Source organism: Tiliqua scincoides, chromosome 5, assembly GCF_035046505.1.
Source record: "Tiliqua scincoides isolate rTilSci1 chromosome 5, rTilSci1.hap2, whole genome shotgun sequence".
Classification (NCBI taxonomy): Eukaryota; Metazoa; Chordata; class Lepidosauria; order Squamata; family Scincidae; genus Tiliqua; species Tiliqua scincoides.
In genome coordinates this window covers 6,952,448-6,978,546 of record NC_089825.1, presented here as the reverse complement: position 1 = coordinate 6,978,546, position 26,099 = coordinate 6,952,448, and the positions used below count along the sequence as shown (strand labels likewise).

Genomic DNA, 26,099 nt, shown 5'->3' with positions numbered 1-26,099 from the left:
GCCTTTATCCTAAATAAGAGGGACAACAACAGTATTTGTTGCACATGGGACGGTAGCACATGGGCGAGCATTCTCTGTAGCGGTGCCACAATTGTGGAATTCCCTACCAGGGGAACTAAGAACTTCCCCCTTCCTCATGACTTTTCGGTGAGGGTTCAAAATGTTTCACCTTGTATCTGTGTAATAATGTGTCCTCTGTCTGCCCCTTGTGCCTCTATTGCAGTGCTTTGGTCCAAATAGTTACCCCCAATTTAGCTGAATTGCCATTATGTTTTTATTTATTGTTTTATAAATTTGGTTTTTTTCTATTTAAAGTCTGAAATTGTAAGCCACCTTGGGCCTTTGCTCTGACAGAGGAAAGGCAGGGTATAAATCTTTTAAGCAAACAAACAAAAACAATGGTTGTTTTTTTATTCCTTGTAACAGCTTGAGGGAAAATGTCAATAACATTTTTCTGATTTTAACCGATTTTATGAACTCCTTTTGATTTTGGTAAGGAGAGATGTGGTTTTCAAAATTCTGCACAGATGACTCACTCCTTTCATGAAGGAATTATAAACATGATACATTTTAGGAACTCAGTATTAAGTTTCTTTGGGAACCAAAATGGCTATAAAGCAAAGGTATGTGCCTTCATTTAAATAGTTTGGATTTTTTCCTTGTTGGGATTAAATTCCACCTTCTCATCTACAGGTTAATATATCATTATCCTCACCAGATTGGATGCTAAATGGCTTACAACCCAATCCTGAAGTGCCTGGGGCGCTTGGCTGCAGTGGTGCCGAAAATGGCTGCCGCCACATCCTGCATGCTCTGGGCAGCTACCAGTGCCAACCAAAAAGTCATTGCCGCCCTCCACCTGCCTCCCTCGTCCCTAGAACGTCTCCTTCTCACCTTCCCCCACGCCTCCACTTACCTCTCCACTACTCAGTGATCCGCGCAACCGCCGAGCAGCAGAGCTCTGGTGGCCACCTGGCGGTAGCCCAGCACCAGCCAATGCTGGGCTACCACCAGTGTTTGCCCTGTGCTAGGGCCTGCAAACGTGCCTTATGGCACATTTGCAACAGTGCGCACCAGCAGTCAGCCAGCGCGCACTGTTCAGGATTGGGCCCTAAATCTTCTTCTTTGTAGTATTAGGAGGGACATGAAGTGTTCCTTGATAAGGGAGGAGTTGTATGTGGCAAGGGCTGGACATGTACCTTGAGTGAGGATAAACTGCAAGTACTTGTTGATTCATTACTCTCTTTGATTGTGATGTGTTCACCTTTGTAATGACTTCAGAAACTTTTGTAATGTAGACCAGGGATGCCCAAACCCTGGCCCTGGGGCCACTTGCAGCCCTCGAGGACTCCCAATCTGGCCCTCAGGGAGCTCCTAGTCTCCAATGAGCCTCTGGCCCTCCGGAGACTTGCCGGAGCCCGTGCTGGCCTGATGCAACTGCTCTCAGTGTGACGGCCAACTGTTTGACCTCTCTTGTTAGCTATGGGATAAGGGCTCCCTCTGCTGTTTGCTGTTTCACATCTGTGATACAACAGTGGCAGCAAAGGAAAGGCTGGCCTTGCTTTGTGCAAGGCCTTTTATAGGCCTTGAGCTATTGCAAGACCTTCATTCATTCATATAAGTTCCATCTCTAATATATTCATTTATGTAAATTTATTCAAATTTGAAATGTAAATTAATTCTTCCCCCCCCCCCGGCCCCTGACACAGTGTCAGAGAGATGAGCCTCCTTCAAAAAAGTTTGGACACCCCTGATGTAGACCAAAGTGCTGCTATTCCTCCAGTCTTGACCACCAATGCCAAGTGCTTGGAGATGGTAGAAAAGTTCATTATTTGTTATCCAAGGTTGTACACGGTTCTGAAATCATTGTTCAGGAGATACAGCCACTTTTCTGAAGCTAACAGTCCGGTCTTACTGGGATTAAATGCTGGTGGAACCCTGATCCACACTGACCTGCACCAGTGACTTTGCTAGTACAGGTCCGAGTAGACCCCTCTGCACTGTGGAAGCTTACCCCAGGTAAGGGAACAAATGGAACCTCTGGGACTTCCTCTCCCCCCCCCCCTCCGCCCACCGCACAAAGGATGCAGCATGAACAGTTTTGGCACACCTGCATTGGCAGAGGGCAGGTAAGCAAGGATTGGGCTATAAGTAGGTCTGGTCAGGTTCAGGATGGGTGACCATCCTGCCAAGTTTTCAGCTGCCTTGGGTTCCATGATGGAAAAAAGGGAGATATAAGTGGTAGACAGAGATACTTATAGTGTGTCCCTGTGTACAAGAAACCAAGTCCACAATGGGAGGACACTGTTTTTTGATCACTTGAAAACTAGCTCTAGAACAAAGAAGCTTACCTAATGCCAGAGTGGAGGTTATATTAGGTTTGTAATTACGTTTAGTTAGGTTTGTAGAGTGAAGGTTTAGTTAGTTAGGTTTAGTATCCTAGCAAAAGGAGGTGAGACCAGGAACCCATCAGAGACCCATTTTTCCCTTGTATTGTATGTGGGTTTGACCTTGTTTTCCCTTAGGAGGGTCCTGCATGCTCTGCATCGGCCTCCTGCAAAGGCTGTAAGTCATTTCTGAGGACTGGCTATTTGTTATCGCTTCTTTGTCGCTTGCAGTTGCGCTGAATTGTTGTTGTCGCTGACCTTCCCTTCATCCCAAACTGATATTTAATCAAAGGACTTCGAGACAGCTCATTGGACCATGAAGCTCACCTGATTTCCCAGAGCAGGAAAGTCAATGGGCTCAGCAAAGAAACAAATCCACAAATAAGTAATGCCCAGGGGATATAAAAAGTAAAGGAAACCCCCATTGCATATTTGCCCTGGTCTCTCGTCTGGAGCATCAGATGCATAGATAGACAATCTTCACGTCATCCTTTATCCCAACCCTTCTAGTTGGATCTCATTGCAGTTGTTCAGTTTCCCCAAAGTGTCCTCTTTTTCCTTGACTTTATTTCCATCTTCTTTTGGTGTGTTGCATGTCTGATCTTGGAAGCTAAGCAGGGTCAGGCCTGGTTAGTACTTGGATGGGAGACCGCTTGGGAATACTGGGTGCTGTAGGCTTATACCAGAGTCTTTCGAGACTGAAGGTTGCCAACCATTCGTTCAAGAAATTCATTTTTATTTTGATTGTTTTGCCTGGCTGATCTCAGTTCACTTGGGAGGGAGCCGATTGCCCTGATTTCCTAGGCAGCTTGCCTCTGATAATGTCAGGCTTTTAAGGTGAATCCCTGGGATTTGGGGGCTGTGCCATACTGGGAGGGATGTTTGCTAACCATTGTGCCTTTTTGTTCGGATCTCCCTTAGTCTTGGGGGGTAGCAGTGTTAATTACCATTCCAGTTTGAGCCCAGTTGAAATACAAAACAAAGTCAGGGAAGTGGGTGCTAGCCCTGTGTCCTGTCATTGCCACACCTGAACAGCAGGGAAAGGAAATCAAATTTAATTTCAATGATACCTTTATTGTACGTATCCTCAGAAGTTCTCATAAGAAAATGTTCAGTTCAACACAAAATAATAGTTTCACACTTCAGGCAGCACAAGCCCAGAACTGAGCTATGAATACCAGGTTCTGTTGTGCATCAGCCTGCAGTTGTTGGGCAGAAAGGGTCATAGTGTGATACTGACCATTCAGCTGATCTGTAGGAAGGGGTGGGTGGGATACAGATCTCATTGCTGGAAGATTCATTTATCAGTGTGTGCTTTTGTGGCTTCTTCTGCCAGGACTCTCAATACGGGTACTCCACAAGGCTGTGTGTTGAGTCCACTACTGTTTACCATCTATACTTCAGATTGCACCAATATTTATCCCAGCAATAAGATCATTAAATTTGCGGATGACACCGCGTTAGTGAGGCTCATCTCTGAAGATGATGAGTCTGCATATCGTGAAGAGGTACAATGGTTGTCTTTATGGTGCAAAAACAATAACCTTATTTTTAACATCAATAAGACTAAGGAGTTTATTGTGGACTATCGGAAAAGAAAATCTGACATTCGGCCCTTGTGTATTGAGAACGTTTGTGTAGAGCAGGTGGATGAGGTTAAGTTTCTGGGGATCATCATGAAGAAGGATTTGACATGGAGTGCAATCACGGTGGCTCTGGTCAAGAAGGCCCAACAACGATTGTACTTTCTGAGACTCTGCAGCAGACAAAAACTGTCTGAGACATTGTTGGTAATTTTTTATCGCAGCTACATAAAGAGCATTCTATCTTATTGTCTCTGTGTCTGGTTTGCGAGTTGTGCAGTGGTGGTGAGAAAAGTGCCCCAGAGGGTTATCAACACTGCTCAGAGGATTATTGGCTGTTCCCTCCTTTCTTTGGAGGAGCTTTACAGTACAAGGTGTATGTCGAAAACCTTAAAAATTCTGAGAGATCCCTCGCATCCTGGTTATCGGTTTTTTGAACTATTGCCATCAGGAAGAAGATATAGGGTGATAAGAACAAGAACGAATAGTTTAAAGAACAGTTTTTATCCCAGTGCAGTGTTGAGATTAAATGTGGGGGTACAGTGATATGTTGAACAGAGTTTTAGCAATGAGGTGATTGTATATGTAGTCTGCCTGATTTTGTTGTATTGTTGTTTTGTGTGGGTCTTGTCTTGTTTTACCTTGCAAAAGCACCTAATTTCGTTGTACTTGTGTATACGGGTACAATGACAGATAAATGTTCTATTCTATTCTGCCCCCTGGAGCTCAGTCTGCTGAAAGGCCGCCACTATTTCTGTGATGTGCCTTTGTGAACACTTTGATGTCCTGCCTGATTAAATATCAGGATGTACTGAGAATAATGAATCAAGAAATTTGTACCTTGGTACAAAGTCTAACTGGTAGGGGACAGGAAAAAGCTGCACAGATTAAAGTTCTTGATGGGTGTAAAAAATGATGATGATGGTTTAGAGACTGAGGAAAATAAAACACTGTTTAAACAATGGAGTCACAAAATAATGATAAATGACTGCAGTTTATGTTTAACTCATTTTGTCATTTATGTAAATACAGTAATTACCTAGTTTGAGATGTTCTGGCTGGAATCATTACTATATCATCAGAGTGGATAATGGAAAATGGTCTGGTCTTTTTCCCCTGCTTCCCCTTCTGTAGACATTCACCACTACCACCACCACCCCCCAGATTAATGACTTAAGCTATAAAATAATTGAAACTTCAATGTGCATTAGTACGTATTACTGTCAGTATATAGTCTTACTTGCTTCCTCCCCTGCTCAGATATGTTGTGATCAAAAACAACAAGCAAGTTTCAGTTCAGTCCACATGAATATTATATTTATGGGTTAAAATTAATTGGTTTTTAAAAAATGACCTGATTGTTAAAAATTGTTGTGGGCTCCCAGTGCAGTGATAACAGCACAATATTGTAGTCTTTATTTACAGAACGTCTTAGTGCCAGACCAGTGTATTCAAACTCAGCTCTCATATATGGCTCATTTTTGGCATTAGCAAATTCCTGTGCTTGGCTGAAACTGAAACCTGTATGCTGTGCTGATTGTCTGCAGGGTCAGGGCCTTAAGTGATGTTATGCTTGCAGCTTGACCAGTGCATGTTGGTTTCTAATGGAAGTTGTGTGTGTGTATGTCTGTGTGTGTGAAATCCAGAGCAGGACCATGTTGTAGGAGGAGATGGATTTCAATCCTTTAATAACCCTAGAAAAGGAGCGCTCAAGTGGGACTGATATTTCTCTTTTATTGTTGTTCCCAACATGTTTGATATGAAATCCTTCTCAAAAGTATTTTTAGCATCTTTATAAACCAGTTAAATGGCAAATAACTAACAAAATGAACATGTCTTATGACCTAACATTATGGTTAGGTCATTCCAATCCTGCTTCAGAGGACAGAAGTTGGAAAGACTAGGTGTTTTTTTGTTTTGTTTTTCTATTTTTTGTCATCCTGGCTGCAGGAATTTAGCATGGCTACTGCTTTGGACACCTCAGAGAATTGTTGTTCCACAGTTCTTACAGCCTTGGTTTTGAGTAAGCTCAAGGATGGTGTCCAGTTAAAGGACTGTAGGGTACCTGTTTGATTTTCAACCCTTTGATTCTTCACTGAAGTCTTGTTCTCAGCAGCAGCTGGGCCTTCTCTTAATCCCAGTCTTGTGAGATTTCAAGAACATGCGAAATGCTTCCACTGTCTTTACACACTTTGGTCTTTACACACTTTACACACCAACAAAATAGCTGGCACAGGACCAAGGAATCCCATTGGGACTATGGGAGGTTTCCCCAGGGCAAGTCAGCAAAAATCCATTTATCCCAAGGGACTTCTCCAACTGTCCCTTACACTATAAGATGAGCATGCACTCCCTTGGTATGCTTACACTGAGGGGGATTTAGGGTGTATTGGCTGCATAACTCACTAGGAACCTCAGCCACTGTAAGCCCTGCTTGACTTGCCAACAGAGCACATTTGTGGTAGGGAGTTCATCCTGCCCTGCCGGAAGCCTTTTGCACTCATTAAGACCTTGCATTTGACTTTTGCAGGGGAAGCAGGTGTGGTGAACTTTTAACGCTGCTTAGTCATCTGCAGTCTTGGCTTCACCATGTGTCTTCACAGCAGAATTGCTACAGGAGGATGCTCATTAGGACAATGGCTTCACAGAGCTAGGCTTCGAGTGAAACAGATTGACTTTAATTGTCGTTTTCTCCTTTCTTTGCAGGCGGAAGAGAACTACAGCCCTTCCAAAGGATTTTTCTCAAAGGGGCTCCAGAACCGACCTTCCAGCCCAGCCTCAGCCCCTGTCAAATCTAAACACAGTCCAGGCTCCCCCAAAACAGTATTCCCTTTCCCATATCAGGAGTCACCCCCTCGCTCCCCTCGGCGCATGAGCTTCAGTGGGATCTTCAGGTCCTCTTCCAAAGACTCTTCCTCCCCCAACTCTAACCCATCTACCTCCCCCGGAGGCATCAAGTTCTTCTCCAGGTCAAGAAAAAGTAAGGAATTGACTCATTCAATGACTTCTGTCTCCTTTCAGAAAGATAATCTGGGATTGTCCTTCTTTCTGTTATCTGCAGTAGTGAAGTGAGTGAAACTAGAGGGTGCATGGATGGCTCATGATACCTGTTTTCTTTATGTTGCTTTTAAGTTGTTGTGTTACACTCTAACTAGCTGGTAGAAACTTAAACCCAGAACCTTCAAACTATGGGGCAAGAGTACCATCAGGGAAGGAGAGAGAGCCATAGCTCAGTGGTGCTAGAGCAAGGTGATTTGCGCACAGGAGGTCCACAGTTCATCTCCAGGTAAAAGGATCTGAGCTGGCAAATCAAGGAAAGTCACCCATCTGAGTCCCTGAAAAGCCCTTGCCAGCCAGAGCAGATAGTATTGAGTTACATGGGTCAGTATTCTGATTTGGTGGGCATATAAAACTGGAGTGGATATCAAACTTCAAAGAGTATCTTAAGGCAGACAAAACCCTCCTCCTCTGGATGGGTTGGATGACTCCTGGTACAGGACCCTCACCAATGCATTCTTCAGTATTCATACAGTTTATTTTAGTCATCATACCAAGTGCCAGATGGTGTGCATCAAAATAATAATAATAAAGCAGAGTAAAACCTATGATGAAAACCAATCTGGATTTGATTCTGTTTTGTAATTTTATAGTAAAGACATTTGAATTTATGGAAGTAATCACATCCCCACTGCTATTCTCCTCCTCCCAGGTCTGGGAGAATAACCCTGATGCTGCTTCTGCTTTTGGTGGTGAGGTCTGTTAATTAAAACTAATGAGACATTCCTGGATGGAGAAGCCTTTATGGATGCGTGTCAAAGGTTGTGGTGCTCCTTATTTCAGCTGTGGTTAAACAAAAGACAAAACTCAACCCACCTCTGAAGTTAAAAACAAGACTGTTTGCATGGCGTGCTCTTCAGATCCGTACCTGAAGGTGGCGCTGTCTGTTCTCATTGCCTGCTTCCCACTCGTATTAACATTTCAGGACTTTAAGCCATTTTAAAGCATTTGTAGTGTGTGCTAGAGGAGACCTGTATCTAAACCTCAGCATCTTTGTTGTTTGATACAAAAGCCAGCTTGATTTTCCAGAAGATACTTGATAAGCAGAGCTTCCGAAAGGTTCCTTCTTCACTAACCTAGACCTTTTATCCTCAATCTTCTAAGCAGGTTCAGTATCCATTGTTGTGGCATGTAATTATTTGTTCTGCCTGTTTATTGTTTTCACAGCCCCCCATGCAAGCACATCATGCTGCTTTCTGGAGTGCCATCAGCAGAAAAAGATCTTGTCCCCACAGAGCTTTCAAACTAAATTTGGAACTAGGGAACACAACAGGATAATAAGGAGTAGGAAGGAGAGACAGGAAAGCAGTGAGGAATGAATTTGAACAAATGCAGTCATATGTGCCTATGATTTTGCAGCTGAGAATGAAGATGGGGGGGGGCATTAAACCCAATGAATATGGTTCCTCCCAGACTGAGTTACCTTCTAGTTGTGAACAAGGGTGCAGATTACATGAACCTCTATGATTGTAAAAATCCCCTTGTAAACCACCTTGAATAAAGTCAGAGGAGTAATCTGATGACCAGAAAGGTGGTATATAAATACCGAGGAGTTGTTGTTGTTGTTGTTGTTGTTGTTACATGAGGAGGAAGAAAATGTGCCCAAGATCCACTCCCACTCTCGAATCACATAAGTGTGTTGTTTGAAAAATATCCTGTGAATAGTCCCACTGATAATTGCATATGACATTTCTAATAGCCTGGCAGAAACAATTTTTGAGCATCATGAAAATGGACATGTGTCTAGCATGCAAAAAGAAAGTTTCACAGCTAAAGACAAAAGCCGCCTTGGGTGCCCTTCGGGGAGAAAGGCAGAATACAAATCTAATAAATAAAAAGAGTGCCCAGGATACGTTAACCGCCTTCTGCAAAGGAGCTTGAATCTTTTATTTAAGGCTTGTTGTTTAAAAATGTTGAAAACCAGGTTGAGTATAGAAAAAATGTGTGTGTGGATTTTTTTTTTTTATGAAGGTGAAAGAGCTGAAAAGTGCTGCAATTATTAGAAGCACATTGAAGCTCCTGGATTTGGTCCAACAAAATCCTGTTCTCTTCTGTATAATGAAATTAGTTCTTTCCACCCTATTTGGCTAAGATAAAATGACATAGTAGCTTTTTTCCCAAGGGACAAAGGGAACAAAAAACATTGTTTTAACTTGTTTGGATTGATTTGAGAGCTTCATAGGGCAGCTCTGACATTTCCTATAACAATATTAGACTGTAGAACATTAAAAGTCCTGCTGAATATCAGCAGGAAAAAAAGTTGAGCCTAATCTTGCTGAAGTTCATAGGTGTAGCTCAGTGGTGAGTTACATGCTTTGCATTTAGAAGGTTCAGTGCCACGGCCTTGGCTTTTGAGCCTGGGATCTCTAGAAGTGTTGTTTGCAAAATTGCTAGTTCAGGAGAAAAATTGGTTGTTTAAGTGCAGTCAACCCTCGAGTTAACAGACTTCAGAAACAGCGGACGTTTAAATGCTAGCCATACGCGATTTGTGCTCGTTCATCTCTTAACTTCAGTGTATTTGAATTTAACAGACTTTCAGCATTAACAGACATTGCTTTCCACTATTACAGCCTGATCCTATCAGGCTACCCCCACGTATTCTGTACGCCCCTCCTGCTCTGGGTGTTGCAAAGAGTGTCAAAGGCACTCTGACGCCAGCAGTGAGAGCGGGGGGGCAGGTGGTGAGGCCAGCACTAATCAGCGCTGAGTCTCAATGCTGCAAAGATAACCAGACGGCACTACTGCACCATCAGCTGGCACCAAGTTTATTCAGGGCAGGGTGGAGGTGGGGATGGTGCTAAAGGGGCAGAGGGAGGGTAGACTGTGGGGCAGACTGGGCCCAGGAGGAAGGTTGAGATGGCAGCAGACTCTGCCACCGAATGCAGTGCTCTCTCCTGAGCGGGGAACCCAACACAGGTCTCCTTGGTTTGGCGCCAGCTCGGAGGTGGGCGCAGATCCAAATAGATCAATTGGGGCTACTATTGGTCTACATGGGGTAAGGGAACATTTGTTCCCTTACCCCAAGGAGATCTGCAATTGCTTTCCTGGCCCCATAGGATACAGTGGTAGCCATTTCAGCAATTTTGTCTTTTGTGGTATCTGGTGGGCCACTGTGAGTTACAGGAAGCTGAACTAGATAGGCCTTTGGCCTGATCCAGCAGGGCTCTTCTTATGGGCGCTAGGAAAGTATAGGTTTAGGCCCTTACAGTGCAATTCTATGCATGTCTTCTCAGAAATAGATCCCACTGTATTAAATTTAGCTTACTCTCAGGAAGGTGTGTACAGGATTGCAACCTTACAGCCCAATCCTGAGCTGCCTGGCGTATGGGGCTGCAGCGGCGCCGAAAATGGCTGTTGCTGCATCCAGTGTGCCCCAGGCAGCTGCTGCCACCTTCTTGGGAGAAGGGAGGCCCGTCCCCTTCCCCTGGGTAAAGTGAGTAGCCCCGCAATAGGGCTTCTCAATATGACAACCTGAGGGTTGGCGCCGAATTCAAAGCCTCTGTGTCAGGCAGACAGCCCGACATGGAGGCTCAGGATCCGGTGGAGCAAAGCCCACCTCTCTTCTGCCCCACTCCCTCCCTCTGGCACGCCTCCTCCCTGCCCTGGAACGCCTCGTCCCTGCCTTCCTCCATGCCCACACCTACCTCTCTGCTGCCCGGCAGTCTGCGTGACCACCAACCGGTGGCGCGCCGGTGCTCCACCAGCACTAGCTCAGCACTGGTGCTCCACCGGCACTAGGGGCCACAAACGTGCCTTACGGCATGTTTGCGCCGGCGCACACTGTTTAGGAGTGGGCCCCAACTCTGTTAAATTGAGGTTTTGCTGTATTATTGATCCTATGAGTGTACATGTAAAGTCTTCTATGAGTTGGACCATCGTGAAATACTGAGCTGTTATTGCCAGAGCTGAGCCGAAATGGCCATCCCATTTTCACTGCACCATTTCACAGGCAGAGGTTGATTTCAACGGTTTTTCAACAGTGGCCCAAATTGGGGGGGGGGCGGACTTACCCTGCTGTAAGATTATGGGACCAGTGATTGTTCTGATGACTGCTATTTGTCCTCTTAACCCCCCTCCTTTCAATGTTATGTCTTCACCCAGTGTACAGTGTAATTGCCAGCAGGTTATAGGAAAAAAATGGCAGCTCTTACTGTAACCTCCCTTTTTTCTCAGAACCCCTTTGGAGTAATGCTGTGATGACGCATCTTGTGAAGTGCTGCATCTACCTCTTATCTCTCATGTAATTTTGTCAGAAATGCTGTGCCTAAGTACACGTGTTCCATAGTTGTGAAGCCTTTATTGCTAGGAAATCCCCACTTATAACCTGTGACCAAAGCGCACCTAGCCCCAGAGAGCTGTTTGGAGAATAGGGTAGTCCCTGAGATTCCAGAGGTTTACCATCCCTAGCCAAGGGGAGACCAGTATTGCTTCTTCTGTGTAAGAGGCTAGCTCTGCTTCCTTGTGAAGTCAGTTGCTACAGAACTGAAATGTTCGCTAAAGACCTAATTACCCCCTTGCTTACCTTCTGAAAGCAGAATTAATTGGTGACAAGGATCGTTGCCCTTCTGACACCTCCTGCAGTTGAGGGCTTATGGTAAGCTTTGGCACAAATGCTGGGGATTAGTATGAGTTAGTTTGTACAGCTGCCTGAATTTCCTAGGATCAGAAGTCCATCCACTCGAAAAAATACTTAAATTGCTAGCAAATGCTTATGTGTCAGGGAGTAAGGAACGGGTGGGAAGAATCACCCAGACTCACAAATGTTTAATGTAAATAATCAGAACAGCGTAGGATTAGATACTGGTCTTCTTAATGCAAATATTACCATGCATTCCCCAATAAATACAGCCGACAACAGGTATGGGATTAAATGGGTCACTTTATTAACTTACAACAAGCGCAATAAGACAAAATAGGTAACAATACCCAAACTAAGTGCGGGGTTCTAAATGGGGGAAACGGCCCTAGCCGTCTACATCCCCCAGTCTCATAGGGCGTCCACCCGACTCCAGGCGTAGCTCAATTGTTATTAAGCCCGCCTTTCACCGTCGCCCAAAAAGGGTAAGCCAGCCAAACTACTCTGCCTTCAGGTCACCCCTGCAAGGCCCCAAAGTTCAGACCAGGGGCTAGCCAGCCTGCCTCCCCGAGCTGGTCAAGCATCTTGAGAGCGGTTCTGGTTCACCCCTGCCCTTGCTGGCTTAGATTGGATGCCCAGAAGGTCTTCTGTCTACCCACCCCGCACTTCTACCGCCACAAGGGGAAGTCAGCCCTGCGCGCTAGATCAGGCTCAGTCGTCCCGCCCCCCCAATGCCAGCCAGCCAGCCAATCTGCTGGCAGCAAAGCCCTGCTGCCGGCTGATAGGGGGGTTAGCCTGGCAATCATGGCTAGCGTGCCCATACAGACACACTAGCTGCCTTTGTCTTGGTTTTCCCAGAGTTTATTTGCCACTATTCCAGCCCATTAGAGGTTGACACACTCCTTCTTCACAGACTGGATAAATGGCCCAGTCCTATTCAGGCACCATGCCAATGTCACGTGGACACTGGTGAATTATTTGTCATCCTGGCACAAAGATGCCTGTGCCACTGACTACACTGACAGCTCACCAACACCAGCTTAACAATAGCCAAATGCCATGTCTGCCCTGGCAAAGCAATGCTGGCACAACTCTTCCCAGTAACACCTCAACATCCATGGAAATACCGACACAGTCAGACACAGTTACCAATGGACACAGTTACCCATGGAGTGGCATCCTGATGGTACTGCATCACTGGTGTGTCATCAACATGAAATTGGCACATCATCTGTGTGTCATCTTTGTGCCACTGATGTGAGGTCCAGGGAGCCAGTCACTGCATCCAACCAACCCTGACACTGGCAGCTGGAGAAGTGTTGCCAAGGTGAATTGGGGGCAGGTGCAGGGCCAGTGAGTGGCCACTGCTGGGGGGACACCCCTCCCACCAGCCATAGGATGAATAACTCGGCCACAGGCACCAACCACAGATGATCCTGGAAGCTAGAACATTAGCAGCTTGCCAGCTGGCTGAGCTCTAAGCTGAACTGAATGGGTGTGGGGGGAAGGTTTTGAAAGCGAGGAAAACCAGGTGACAGGAGAGGCAGTGGATAGAGCAGAAATGAGAGTGGTGTCAGAGAACATGGAGAGAAGACTTCAGAAAGAGTGGGGCTAATGAAAGCAGAGAGAGCAAAAAGAACAGAGAGAAGGAGAGAGACGAAGGGAGAGCCAAAAGAGAAACCAAGGCACGAGAGGCCATTTAGCAAGCACCAAAGGAGGTAGAACTGTAAGGTAGGGAGATGATACACAAGTAAGAAGCAAAAGGGGGGTAAAGAGAGACTGTGAGCAGGACAGCAAGGAGGAAGGAGTGAAGGTAGAGGAAGAGGAGGGAGCACAACCGCGGCCTCAGAGGGAGTGCCATGAAGAATTCCAAGGAGGAGATGGGTCTAGTGGAAGATGTGGGAACTGCAGAGGTAGCCCCCCCAAATATTCAGCACCTCCAGAGCTGTGCTGACCCAACCCTGAGCAAAAGAACAAGTTGCTATTGGTGTAGACTTGAATACCTGTGTCTTCGCCAGCCTTCTCACAGAAGCCAAGTGAGCAGGCTAGGTGTGCTCATTTTGGCAAAGTGTTATATGAAAGAGGTGTCATCAGTGCAAGGCTGTAGCCACAGTAGGCCTGTGTGGTCCTGCTGCCCCCTGGGATATTCCAGGGGCCCTCCCTGAATTTTCAGCCTCCTTAAAAAAAAAATTAAAAGTGAAGCATCTGGCAATGGAGGGATCTATGAATTTCTCTCATAGAATAATACTTGTAAAAATCCCATTTGAAAAAATGGGGTTTGTGATCAGCCTGCCTATGTAAACCACCTTGAATTTACTAGACTCAGAGCCCAATCCTATGCATGTCTACTCAGAAGTCCCATTATAGTCAATGGAGCTTTCTCCCAGGAAGTGTGGATAGGATTGTAGTCTCAAGTCTATAAGCCTATGAGAAAAGCAGTATATAAATGCTGTAATAAATAAATAAATAAATAAATAAATAACAAATATAAAAGAAGCACATACCGGCAGTATTCTGCCTGCTCAGTAAGGGGTAACCCGACCCCCATTCCAGTTACTTACTTTTGGGTAGACAAGGACAAAGACAACATTTTGGGGTAGTCAAAGGGCAAAGCTAACAAGGTTAAAGACAGTATCCTATACCTGATTGTGCTGTAAAAATGTTGTCTTTGCCCTTTTGTTTACTATTCAGATATAGTTGAGAAAATTAGCTTTAATAAGGAAGAGAAAATCTAGTTAGAATCTGGTTATAACCCTTTCCAGGCTTTAAAGCCAGGCTGAAGCACCAGTCAAGAAATCAGGTGTACTCAAAATAATAATCCAAGAATTTCAAAAGCAGGGAATTGTCCTTTGTAAAATGCAAATCCCAGTAATGAATAGCATTTGCTCTTTTGGCAAAGTCTTATTTTTCTTTTTTCGTTTTGTTAAACTCTCCTTAATCCTGCTAGCGGTTTTTGTAACACTTCTCAGAGAGGAAGCAAAAGAAATTGCTTGGTGTCATTGAGCTCCTGAGAAAGGGATTAACTCCTCTTTATACAAAAATGTGGCATTGTGTCCCCCCCTTCATATCTGAGAAAGGGAGGCAATTTTCAAGGACCCCCACATTCCCCTCACAGTCTTTGTTCATAATTTCATCTTTATTATTGCAAAGAACCTATGTATGCCCTGAAATGCATTTTCCAGTTGAGAATTTAAAGCTGGTGTTTTCAGAGCAATGCAAGAGAAGTAATGGATGCACAGGTAATTATGGCCCTCATCTCTTCTATATTTCATTAGTTCCTTCAGCTGCTGGACATGGAACAGGTCTGTAAATTGTGAACCAAGTCATTTGGTTAATTATAATTACCAAGAGGGTGGACATCTTTTTCTTGCAAACTGCTTTGCAAACCACTTTTTCTGTAAATATTCTTAATAATACTAATTTTTAAACAAGCAGACTGCAGCCCTAATTACATGCAAGTGAGGTACAGCAGGGGTAGCACAATCATGCCTTCCGCCACACACCTCAACTGCACCTGTACATTAGACATAATCTGTAAAGGGAGAGAGTGTGCCTAGAGTCCAATGTGGCTAACATGATTGATCATTGTGAGCTGTGATCTCTGGTTTTGCAGGATAAAGTTTGTGTGGACTGGGCCCACACAAGTTGGGCTCTTTTCTCATAAACGCTATTAGCACACTATATTCAATACTTGAATGTGAGGTGTATGATCAGAGCATGGCTATGATAGCATTTGGAGAGACTTTTTTCAAAAGACCTCTTGAGTTCTCGCTACACACACAAATGCCTCCAAAGTCATCAAGTCAAGTCATTGGAGATTTCCACTTCCCCCTTCCTTCCCCCTTCCTTAACAAATGAAGCCTCCCCTCCCCCAAAAGACACCATAATCCAGCCAAAGTTAAGTGGTCTGCCCCATGGCTTAGCTAGAGGGGGTACAAAGCACTAAATTTTGCAGAGAACTTCACTGTGGCATGTAAGGGGCCCCTCCCCTTCAGAGCCATTACAGGCAGGGAGTTTAAAACGGAGGCAAATGCTTCCATTTTGCACCCACCACCTTGAATGGCTCCGAAGGGGAGGGGCCCCTTGCACACTGTAGTGAGGTTCCCTGCAAGTTGTTTGCCCCCCTTTAGCTATGCCACTGGTCTGCCTGAAGTCTTGGAAGCAGCTTCCTATATTCAGTGGGGTATAAGTATGTGAAAAGCAAGCTGTTCCATAAAGTTCAGCAACGGAAAGAAAAATCATCTTGCAGCAAGCAGTTCACAGCTCTGGAAATGTGGCACCCCAGACCAGACCAAGGCAAGATTGATGCCTCCAGAACTGCTTATAAGAACATAAGAAGAGCCCCACTGGATCAGGCCAAAGGCCCATCTAGTCCAGCTTTCTGGATCTCACAGGGGCCCACTAAATGCTTCAGGGAGCATGCAAGACAACAGCACAACCTGCGTCCTTGTGCCCTCCCCTGCATCTGGCAATCAGAGGCAGTCTACCTCTACCTTGCACATACCTACCATGACTTGTAACCCGTGATTTCAGAAATTTGTCCTATTCCTTCTTTAAAACTTCCTTAAGAGCTTCCTTAGGAGCTCTGCATATGTGCCCCCCAAAAAACCACAGCCGAAATGAAACCCGAAATATTAATCCCAACACAGATGCAGTCCAGTATAGTCTGGATCTTGTTGGAAATCTTCAGTATTCTTAGGACCATCCCAATTACTGGGAAACTCTCTTGTGGTTTTGTTGTAAGGCTGTTACTGAAGGTAGCTGAAAACAATCAGTAAGATGCATTTCTCCTCCAATTTCATTAAAAGCCCAAGCCTTGCTGAGCAGCACTTGTACCATAAAACTCTGGCAAAATTTCTGGCGAATTGCTGGGAAATCTGTCACAGCTTGTTAAGTGGCTGCTTTTTGATGCCAGGACTCATTAGGAAAACTACAGATCAAGTAATTTAACTGTAGTGTGAATTTCTCTTTCTTCCCACCCACAAGGAATGTACTAGTGTGCAGGCCACAGAGCAGATGTCCTGTAGGAGGTTGCTGGTTCCATCAAATTTTCATAAGTGTTTAAGTCGTCTCTGGGAAGGGACAGCACGATCAGGTTCAATCAGACAGGCTGTATAACATACAGGCTATGAGTCGTGGTTACCTCTTTCAGAGTCAGAGCTGGCTCCTATCTAGCCGGGGCAGGAATGTTTCATCTATGAATGTGTCCCTAAGGCAGGGTGAGGTACCAACTGTATTAAAGGAAATTGTAGTAAAACTGTTTAAAAAACCTGTTAGGATACCACCCTGCTAGATAATTGCTTACCTGTCTCAAATTGCCCTTTCTTGGGAAGGTTTTTCAAGCAGGTTGTTCAAATAATTACTGGGCTGGGGCACATCCTTTATGAGGAAAGGCTTAAGGGTTTGGGGCACTTTAGTCTAGAAAAAGGCACCTGATGGGGGACATGATTGAGACTTACAAAATTATGCACGGGAAGGATAAGAGTGGATAGAGAGATGGTCTTTTCCCTCTCATCCAACCCCAGAACCAGGGGACAGCCACTGAAATTGAGTGTCAGGAGAGTTAGACAAAATAAAATATTTCTTTACACATTGGGTAATTAGTCTGTGAAACTACTTGCCACAGGATGTGGTGATGGCATCTGGCCAAAATGCCTTTCCTAGAAGAAAAGTCCATCATAGATTACAAACCGTGATGGGTATGTGCAGCCTCCTAGTTTTAGATACAGGCTACCTTAGAAGGCCAGGTGCAAGGGTGTGGCAACAGGATGCAGGTATTTTGTTGCCTTGTGTGCACCCTGAGCCATCTTGTGGGCCACTGTGAGATACAGGAAGCTGGACTGAATGGGCCTTTGGCCTGGTCCAGCAGTGCTTTTCTTATGCTCTTAAGTTCAGGTGGTGCTGACCCAACCTCAGGTGTTCCTGAATTATGCTGATGTTTTGATACTTTCCAGTCTAGGTTCTAGTCCAGTTTGGGGGCTGAAACTACTTTAGTCATCCTCAGCATGACCTAAGCCAGAATCTGGATAGGGGAGTATGTTAGTTCTGCTGGACCTATCACTGGCTTTGGTACTATCATCCATGGGCATCCTTCTTGACTGCCCAGCTAGGAGGAAGTTTGGGGCAACATGTTGCAGTGGCTCCAATTCTCTTTAAAGGGCAGGCCCCATAAAGTGCTCTTCTGGGAGCAAGAAAATCACCAAAATGCCCACCACATTCCCCTGTCCCAAATGGGGAGACAGAATGGGGGGGGGGGGTATTTCAGCTCCGCCCCAATAAATGTGCCATTTCATAGACACAAAATGCCAGTGTGTTGCTTTCCTTATGTATCCCCCTGTTGCAAACTTAGGGGGGTTTGGGGTGCTCAGAGCTCTTGGTTCTCGAACCCTAAAGCCCTCAAGGCCCCTCTGCTTAGTAGTACTGCCACCACCCTGTATGCGCCAGTGCCTCAGTCCAGGGACACTGAGACCCTCTAGGCTTAATTCTATCCCTTGCAGGCACTGAGCTCCTTCTCCAATTAGAGCTTCAGTCCTCAAGTTACTAGACCTCAATGAGCAGTTGGTAGCTGGCTGAACGGCTAGGCAGGATTCTGAACGCTTGTCCCCAACAGACAATGAAACAGCTTAGTAAAAGAGATTTTAGTTTATTAGGTACATAAGGTTACACACTCTACAATAAGGCAGCAAATGCTAGAGGCATGAACATCTAGGAAACATAACAGCAATAAAATAATAAAGCTAGCTGGCTATCTCTATTAATCCCTATCTCTCACCTGGGTCAGTTACTCTTGTAGATCTTTTAGCTCCAGGGCTACCTATGAGGCCAGGTGCCCATTTTGGGCAGTGGAGCTCAAAACGCGTGCAGGATGTTGCACCCAAAAACTCTGTCCAAGTAGGCACTGGACACACACCTTGGGCACTCATTATTATACTTCTCATGCTAATAGTACTGATGTGACGTCATACTATTTAGTCTGTCCAATCAGAAACTTTTGAGAACAGAACCTTCTTGAATTTGGCCTGGTTGCTAACTCCTCCTAGTTCTTACCCCTCCCAACTGGAGATCCACAGCTGCACTCCATCACGCTTAATCAGGTGCCTCTCTGTCTACTAAGGTGCTAAACATTCCAAAGGGTTGTAATTCTTATCTGTCCTTTCTGGCCAGCAAAGGAGAGACAACAAATCCTTTTGTTTATTTACTCACATTCTTGCAGCTAGGAACTGCTAGCAACTTCTCAGTTACATTGTCTTAGTGTGGTTCAGGCCTCTACTGCCAACCTAGGCCTAACATGTACATATTCATGACACACTCCCTTTTGGGAAGAGAGGCTCGGAGGTTGACACCTTCAGCCACTCTTTGCTAACACACAGGTCAGGACACTTCTTATAATGAACTTACTCTACAGTAACTTGCTAAGCAATGCATAGCAGGGTTTACTAACAGGGTATAAAGCAGTAAAAGCTCTGAGGCAGTTTGTATTAGCAGCATTAGATACAGTGAGGTTACATGGAAAGTACTTCACAGATTTCTTACTAATACAATCTTGTTACTACTTATGAGCTAGTGCTTTGTTGATTTTCACTATACCACATGCGAGACAAAGCATCAGCATTCATGACACCCTCCACCCTGCATACACACACTAACCTATCTAAATTGAAAATGTTGAGGAATACATTTGGCAGAGAATAGTGTGGGAGATCAGGGGTTCTGGGTGTGATACTTAGAGTGCTGCAGGCACACAGGAGTATGTCTCTATTTTCATTTGTGATATGTTGGTGTGTAGGCTAGTCAGTATTTTACAGGGATGTGCTGGAGTCAAGTCCTGAGTCTTTACCCCCCTTGACATGAATCATAATGAGCGGCCACTGTGACTTATCCAGAGCCATTTTTTGAGTCATTTTGAGTCCAAGTCCTTTCAAGAAACAAGTCGAGTTGCAAAAGTGGTGGCAAAAGAGAAAGTAAGCGAGCAAACACTAAAGCAAGTCTTGACTCTGGGCTATTTGAGTCTTTTCATTTTTAAGACATTTCTGCCCAACATTGTATATATGCAACAGGGATCAAATGTGTACACCTGTGGGCTGGGCAGAAATGAGTTAAGGTAAACCGCATGAGTCCTGAGTCACCTCCTGAGTTTTTGACACACGTGATTTGAGTCGCATGAGTTGCAAAAACCATGTGTTATGGTGAGCCAAATTGAGTCCGCGAGTCTGCATCCCTGGTATTTTATAGATCCCTGGGAGGGTCACCATTCATAAGCTTCTCAAGCAGCAGTCAGTGAGGAAGTGCTTGGAGGAGTTTAACAAAGTGTTAACTTTATTGCAGAGCCTATAAATAGAGACAGGGCCAGGAGGTGTAGTGGATGGCAGAACAATCTGACCGCTGTGACCCAAAGTAAAGCCAAGCAGAGCAGTTCCTTATCTATATTGTGCTCTCTGCCACCCCGATGGCTCTTGTTACATCTTTGAATACAAAGGGGAATAAAAACTGATGCTCGGAAATTTAATAGAGAGGCACAGCAGGAGTCCAAGAGAGACTTCCCTTTGCCTACTGCAGCTCTGGCTGTGTGTCTTGTCTTTGGCAGGTTGAGCTATGCTTTAGCTGTAACTGTGCAGCCGCTCTTCTGAACAATATACAAATACAACCTTCTAGGGCTTCACCCTTGTGCCTTCACAGCAGAAAGAATCATAAGGGGTGTGTTGACTCAGGATGACTGTAAAAGGAGGGAAAACCTTTGAATGGCCTTAAAAAAATCAGATGAAGGTGTAGCTTTCTTTTGTTCTCTTTGGTTCCTTTAATTTTTCTTTCTGGGTAATTTTCCAGGAGTAGACTTGCCCAGCACTGTGGAGGCCATCCTTCCCAGTCCCGTCCTGACACAACGAAAGCCCAAGTTGACCACACAACCCGGCAGGGCAACGGAAGGCATTCTGGAGGATGCCTGTGTTGCCATGGCAACCAAAACACCTGGGTGATGCATCTGGGTGTTGCAGTAGTGGGCAGGGTGGAGAGGGGCAGGCAAGCATGTGTGGAGGGTGGCACCCAGATCTAGCACAATCCTGTGCATGTTTGCTCAGAGGTAAGTCCCATTTATTGATTAGGACCAGGGGAGCAAGCAAACTCAGCCTGAAGGAGAATGATATGGGTAGTTTTTAACCCTTCCCTTCCAAAATTCTGAGGCCAGGCTCCAACCAGGCTCATGATGCAGCTCTCCTTCCAGGGCCAGCCCAAGACCTCCTGAGGCGTCACCCCAAATGCTGCCCTCCTTACCTGATGTGGTGCCAGTCTCTGTTCCTCCCTCTCTCCAATGTTTGTTGATAAGGGAGGCCTGCCATCTTTAAAAATTATTTAATTTTAGAATGTTGGAAGAATCCAGGACTATTTCCCCTGCCTCACCCTATATCTTAATTAAATGTTGAAATAACCCTCACAGTGAACCAAAGAATTTGGCTCAAAGAGCAATACCTCCTGTTCTTGGCTCGTAAGATACAGGTTTTCAATATTTATGGGCCAGTTACGTGGTTCTGATCAATCCAGCTGCCAGAGATATGCCAAGTCTGCATTAGTGGCTGCCAAGATGACATTGGGGGTTTTTGCCTCTCCAAAAACACAGGGCTGCAGTTAACAGCATGAAACCAACAGCAAAGACTTCAGAACTTGCCAGGTAAAAATCCTGATGCCAACCATTCCAATCAAGAGCCGCCTTCACTGCTGTCACAGCATTTACTCACCATCGGCTCCAGCAGCTTTTCAGCTCAGGCTAGGGATGAATTTAATTCTGCCCTTCAAAGTAGGTGATCCTTGAGTCATAACTCAGGAGAAAGTAAGATGCATTTTCCCAAAGAGATGAGGACTGTGTATTATAAACTGCAAAAGAGGCTTAGCAATAATTATAGACTGACTAGCCTTTGACTGAATGCAGCTGAACAGAGTTTGGCAGTAGTTTCAAAATTCCTGGCTCCTCAGAAAACCAAGCAAGTAGCACCTACTGATTATCTCTGTTTTAAGCTTCCCATAGCCCAGACCGTGTGAACGGAGATCTGTTTGGGAGGAATGCTTGTTGCAGTAAATAAGCAAATAAACCATTTATGCAGCATGTTTTTTTGAACAATTTAAAGCACCAGAGAGATATCACATCTGAAATGCTGTAAGGCAGTGGTTCCCAACCTTTAGGAGCCTGTGGATCACTGAGGCAAAAATTGGAATAGTCGTGGACCACATGCAGTGCCAGCTGTGGACAGTCTCTGCCCTCTCTGGTGGGCTGCGGGGTAGCATCTCCCTAGTAAGCACTCCCCCACGGACCACCAGAAAGGGTGGAGAATGGACAGCAACACAGCTGCAACCTTCAGTGTCTCCCCCCTCTCTGGTGGTCTGTGGGGAAGCATCTCCCAAGTGAACATTTCCCCACAGACTACCAGAGAGGGTAGAGAACAGACTGCCCACAACTGGCAGTTTAGTGCCAGCTGCAGACCATCTATTCTCCACCCTCTCTGGTGGTCTGTGAGGGAGTGCTTGCTCATCAAAATGCTAGAAGTGGTCAAAGGTGATTTATTTTCCTGCGGCCTCATGGAAAACTTCTCAAGGTCTTGTGGACCACCTGTGGTCCACAGACCACAGGTTGGGAACCAGTGCTTTAAGGGAAGTCGGTATTAACTCCATATTGCGCAGGAGACACAAAGACCACCTTGTAAGTTCATGGCAGGAGCAACATAGGAAGAAGTCCTTGGGTTGGGTATCTTGTAGCTCAGATATCTTGTAGGGCCAAAGCAGGTGTAATGGGGCAGTCATGTTGGTTTATGGATGGGTCTGTCCCATTCGTGTAGAAAGGGCGCTGGAGCGGGGATCTGCTTTTGAAAGTTGAAAGAGGTGCATAGGTGAGGGGAGCTGAACCTTCCTCCTTTCCTGCCTTTATCTCCCTGAACTTTGTCACTTCAGACCCTTTTCTCCCAGCCTGGCTCATTTCCTGTGTCAAAACTGGGATGGGAGAGGAGGGCCTACAGAGATGGTGTGGGAAGGTGAAAGTGAGTCATGGGAAGGTCCAGCTCTCTCCCCTGCACATCGCTCCTGATGTAAAAATAACAACCACTCTCCCAGCCCCTGTGCTCTACTGTATTGTTAATGGGGCAGACAGGCGAACAGCAGAAGCCTCTGTCCCTGTCACAGCTGGTTTGGCCCTTGGTGGCCATGCTACCCAAGCTCTCAGTGTTTGTGGATCACTTCCTCCAGCCCTGTCTCTTTCCTAACACAGCCTCACTGTTGCATGGTAACATGGTTGGTAATTGAATTGTTGTGGATTTGTTTTTGGTTTTGCCATTTTGAACTTGTCTTGTGAATGCTGAAAGCTGTGTCCATATGAGATTAGGGCTAACTGAAGAAAAGAGACAGCATTGGCAGGAACCAAAAAGGGCAAAAGGAGCCCAGAACTTGGGAATCTCACAGAACCCCTGAGAGGGGCATCTGGATTTCCAGCATGTAGGGCTTGCAGGACAGAGGTGGGGTTAGCTCCCAGGAAGGTCTTGAGATCTTATCATTGAGGGGGATGAAGGAGAGTAGCATAGTAAAAATCCACATGAATACACTGCAGATTGCTAGGCTAATGAAACTTATTTCTGGCGAGTCATTCACAAAAATGTAAGCATCTCTGTGGCTGGTAGAATCATCAGTTGAAGTTGGGAGGTCTGGCTGAAGACAAAGCCCCACCTGTGCTGTCTGATAAACACTTCAAAATGTGTATCATGGGATGAGGAAGAGGAGGACACAAGTATGAAGAAATACCTGCACTGCTTTTTGACAGCCACAAAAACAGTAGTCCCCTGTCTGCACCCAAGCTGTAATGGCATTAAAAGTATATGTGTGGGCTGCACATGATCTCCTAGGTGAGAGGGCTTTCAGTGTAGAACTTTTGTCATATCTGAAGTGTCCCTCAATCTGACGCATCACTTGTATGCAGTGGTGTCAGGAAGAACTCTTGCATCCTGAAGTTTAGAGATTCCTCCCCCTCAATTCATTGGCTATGTCTTTTATGGCGGTGAAGCGACCATTCATTTTGATCACTTGATCTGGTGGTGACTTCGACATTGCTGTTTCTGATAGGTTCCCCACCCCTGTAAAATAGATTAGGATTGGACAGGTCTAGAATAAATACTGCTGGACAAGCAGTGGGCCCATTGCCTGAGCCACAGAGTGGTTTCCTGGTCTGCTGGGTTCAGCTCCCTGGCCCCTTCCTCTCTAACCCAGGTACAGCTCCTTGATCCATCTTTTATTTTATTGTGTAAACTGTCTTGTGAACTTTTTGTTGTGGAAAAGTGGTATATAAATATTTTTAATATTAATAATAATAACATCCACGAGGGCAATAATTTTATCTCCAGCCCTAGTGCCACATGGATGACCTTTGGGTTGCATCCATCTCTGTTATTCCATGATCTGGTGTCTAAATACTCTTAGTGAGGGGAAACACCCACCAGATGTCAGATTCGAGGTTATTACCATCTCTGCTCTTTATTTTTTAATTTGGGGAGTGAAAACTGAACTGCATAAAAGCTCCAACTCACTCTGTTTCTCTTAGAAACATTGGAGGTATTTGAACTTTTAGAACAATAGCGGAACCCAAATGGATCGTGGAAACCAATCCCCTGGTTTATTATGATTGAAAGTTCCTTCCTGTCCCTGCCCACTTCACTCTGTCTCTTGCCATTATTTTCTGTGTTCAAATCAAAACTTCAAGGAAGGGCCTTGCCCCAGCCTTGCACCATGTGCAATACCTGAGCACCCTCCCGCTGCCACGCACAGGGGCTGTTATTATCTCTTTGTATTGTTGTCTGAGAAGGCAAGGGATCCTAAGTGACTTTCACCCTGAGTCAGCCACCATCTCCCTCCAGCCTGTCACCAATGTGAGCCTCAATGATCTGCTTCCCACTCACTTGAGAGATTCTCAAAGCAGGGCAGGCCTCCAGTGCTAAACAGTAGGTTTGGTTTCTTCAGCACACCACATTCCCTACATGTTGCACTGCACAAGGTTAAACCTCCTCCTTCAGTAGGTGCAGATTTCAGCAGTGACATGACAGAACCAGCATCCCCTTTAGTAGCTGCAACCAACATGGCGTGTGAAGGATGATAGAAGCAGACGTGTTTGTGCTATAGTCACCCTCAGCATATACTTAACTTCTGCTAGACTGCATAATTATATTTGTGAGATTACTCTTTTGCGTCATGCTAAGCCTTTAATGATTAAATAATTGGCTGACCTAAAGCTGAAAGTCTGCTATCAAAGTGAAGGATGCAGGTTTCTGAGAAAAGAAACTAGGATTCCATCTCCTTTGGAGCTTGGAGTCAGTCTATACTTTTAGGGTGTTGAAATTCTGGGCTATTCCACTTCAGACTCAGGTGAAGATGGTACTATTTTATATTTTACCTCTCATTAAAAGCATTTGGTATATTAACGCATAAGGTGGACAACTCCATCCTAGGCCTGTTTACTGAGGAATAAACTTTCCTGTATTCCATAGGCCCTGCTTTTTTTTTTTCTGGTTGCAGAAACAGGCAATCCAGGTGATCAAGGCTGGAGTCTCTTGCCTGTAAGGAATGAGTGATTTATTTGGGGTTATTTAGCTTAGAAATGTGTTTCTCAAACTGTGGGTCGGGACCCATGAGGTGGGTTGCGAGCCAATTTCAGGTGGATCCCCATTCATTTCAATATTTTATTTTTAATATAAAAGACTTGATGCTACCATGGCATGTGACTGCATTTGGGGAAACGTTACAGATCTATACATTTAAGAGGCTACTTTGTATACGCTTTTATCAAAGCTAGCGAATGGGACTTGTGGGGATCCTGGTACCCGGTGGGGTTAGAGCATACGGCATTCCGCAAGGATCCCTGGGCCAGAAGGCCTAGCTGCCAGTCCGGCTTAACTCTCTTTCTGGAGCAGGGGTGCTCAAACCCCGGCCCTAGGGCTACTTGCAGTCCTCGAGGACTCCCAGTGCGGCCCTCAAGGAGTCCCCAGTCTCCAATGAGCCTCTGGCCCTCCGGAGATTTGTTGGAGCCCGCACTGGCCTGATGCAACTGCTCTCAGCGTGAGGGCGACTGTTTGACCTCTCGCGTGAGCTGTGGGATGAGGGCTCCCTCCACTGCTCGCTGTTTCACGTCTGTGGCGTCAGCAAAGGAAAGGCCAGCCTTGCTTTGCGCAAGGCCTTTTATAGGCCTCGAACTATTGCAAGACCTTCATTCATTCATATAAGTTTATCTTTAATATATTCATTTATGTAAACTTATGTAAATTTATTCAAATTTTAAATATAAATTAATTCTTTTTTTCCCCGGCCCCCAACACAGTGTCAGAGAAATGATGTGGCCCTCCTGCCAAAAACTTTGGACACCCCTGCTCTGGAGTGTCCAGCGGTATTGGTCGGGCTGGCCTCAGACTGCCTTGAGTGGGGGGGGGGGTTGACAGCACCCTGGTCCCCCGCTCAGGCTTGAGGCAGGCTTCTTGGGTCACT

General features: G+C 45.4%; 1 protein-coding gene across 2 annotated transcripts in view; it reads left to right on the top strand.

Moving 5' to 3' along the window:
• The window catches only part of PRKAG2 (protein kinase AMP-activated non-catalytic subunit gamma 2), a 235,492-nt gene that overhangs the window by 77,910 nt on the left and 131,483 nt on the right, over positions 1 to 26,099 (top strand). For both annotated transcript variants that reach the window (XM_066626921.1, XM_066626920.1), the window contains one exon: positions 6,677 to 6,950. In XM_066626921.1, the coding sequence (XP_066483018.1) occupies positions 6,677 to 6,950 (274 nt within the window). The remainder of the gene's footprint in view (positions 1 to 6,676; positions 6,951 to 26,099) is intronic.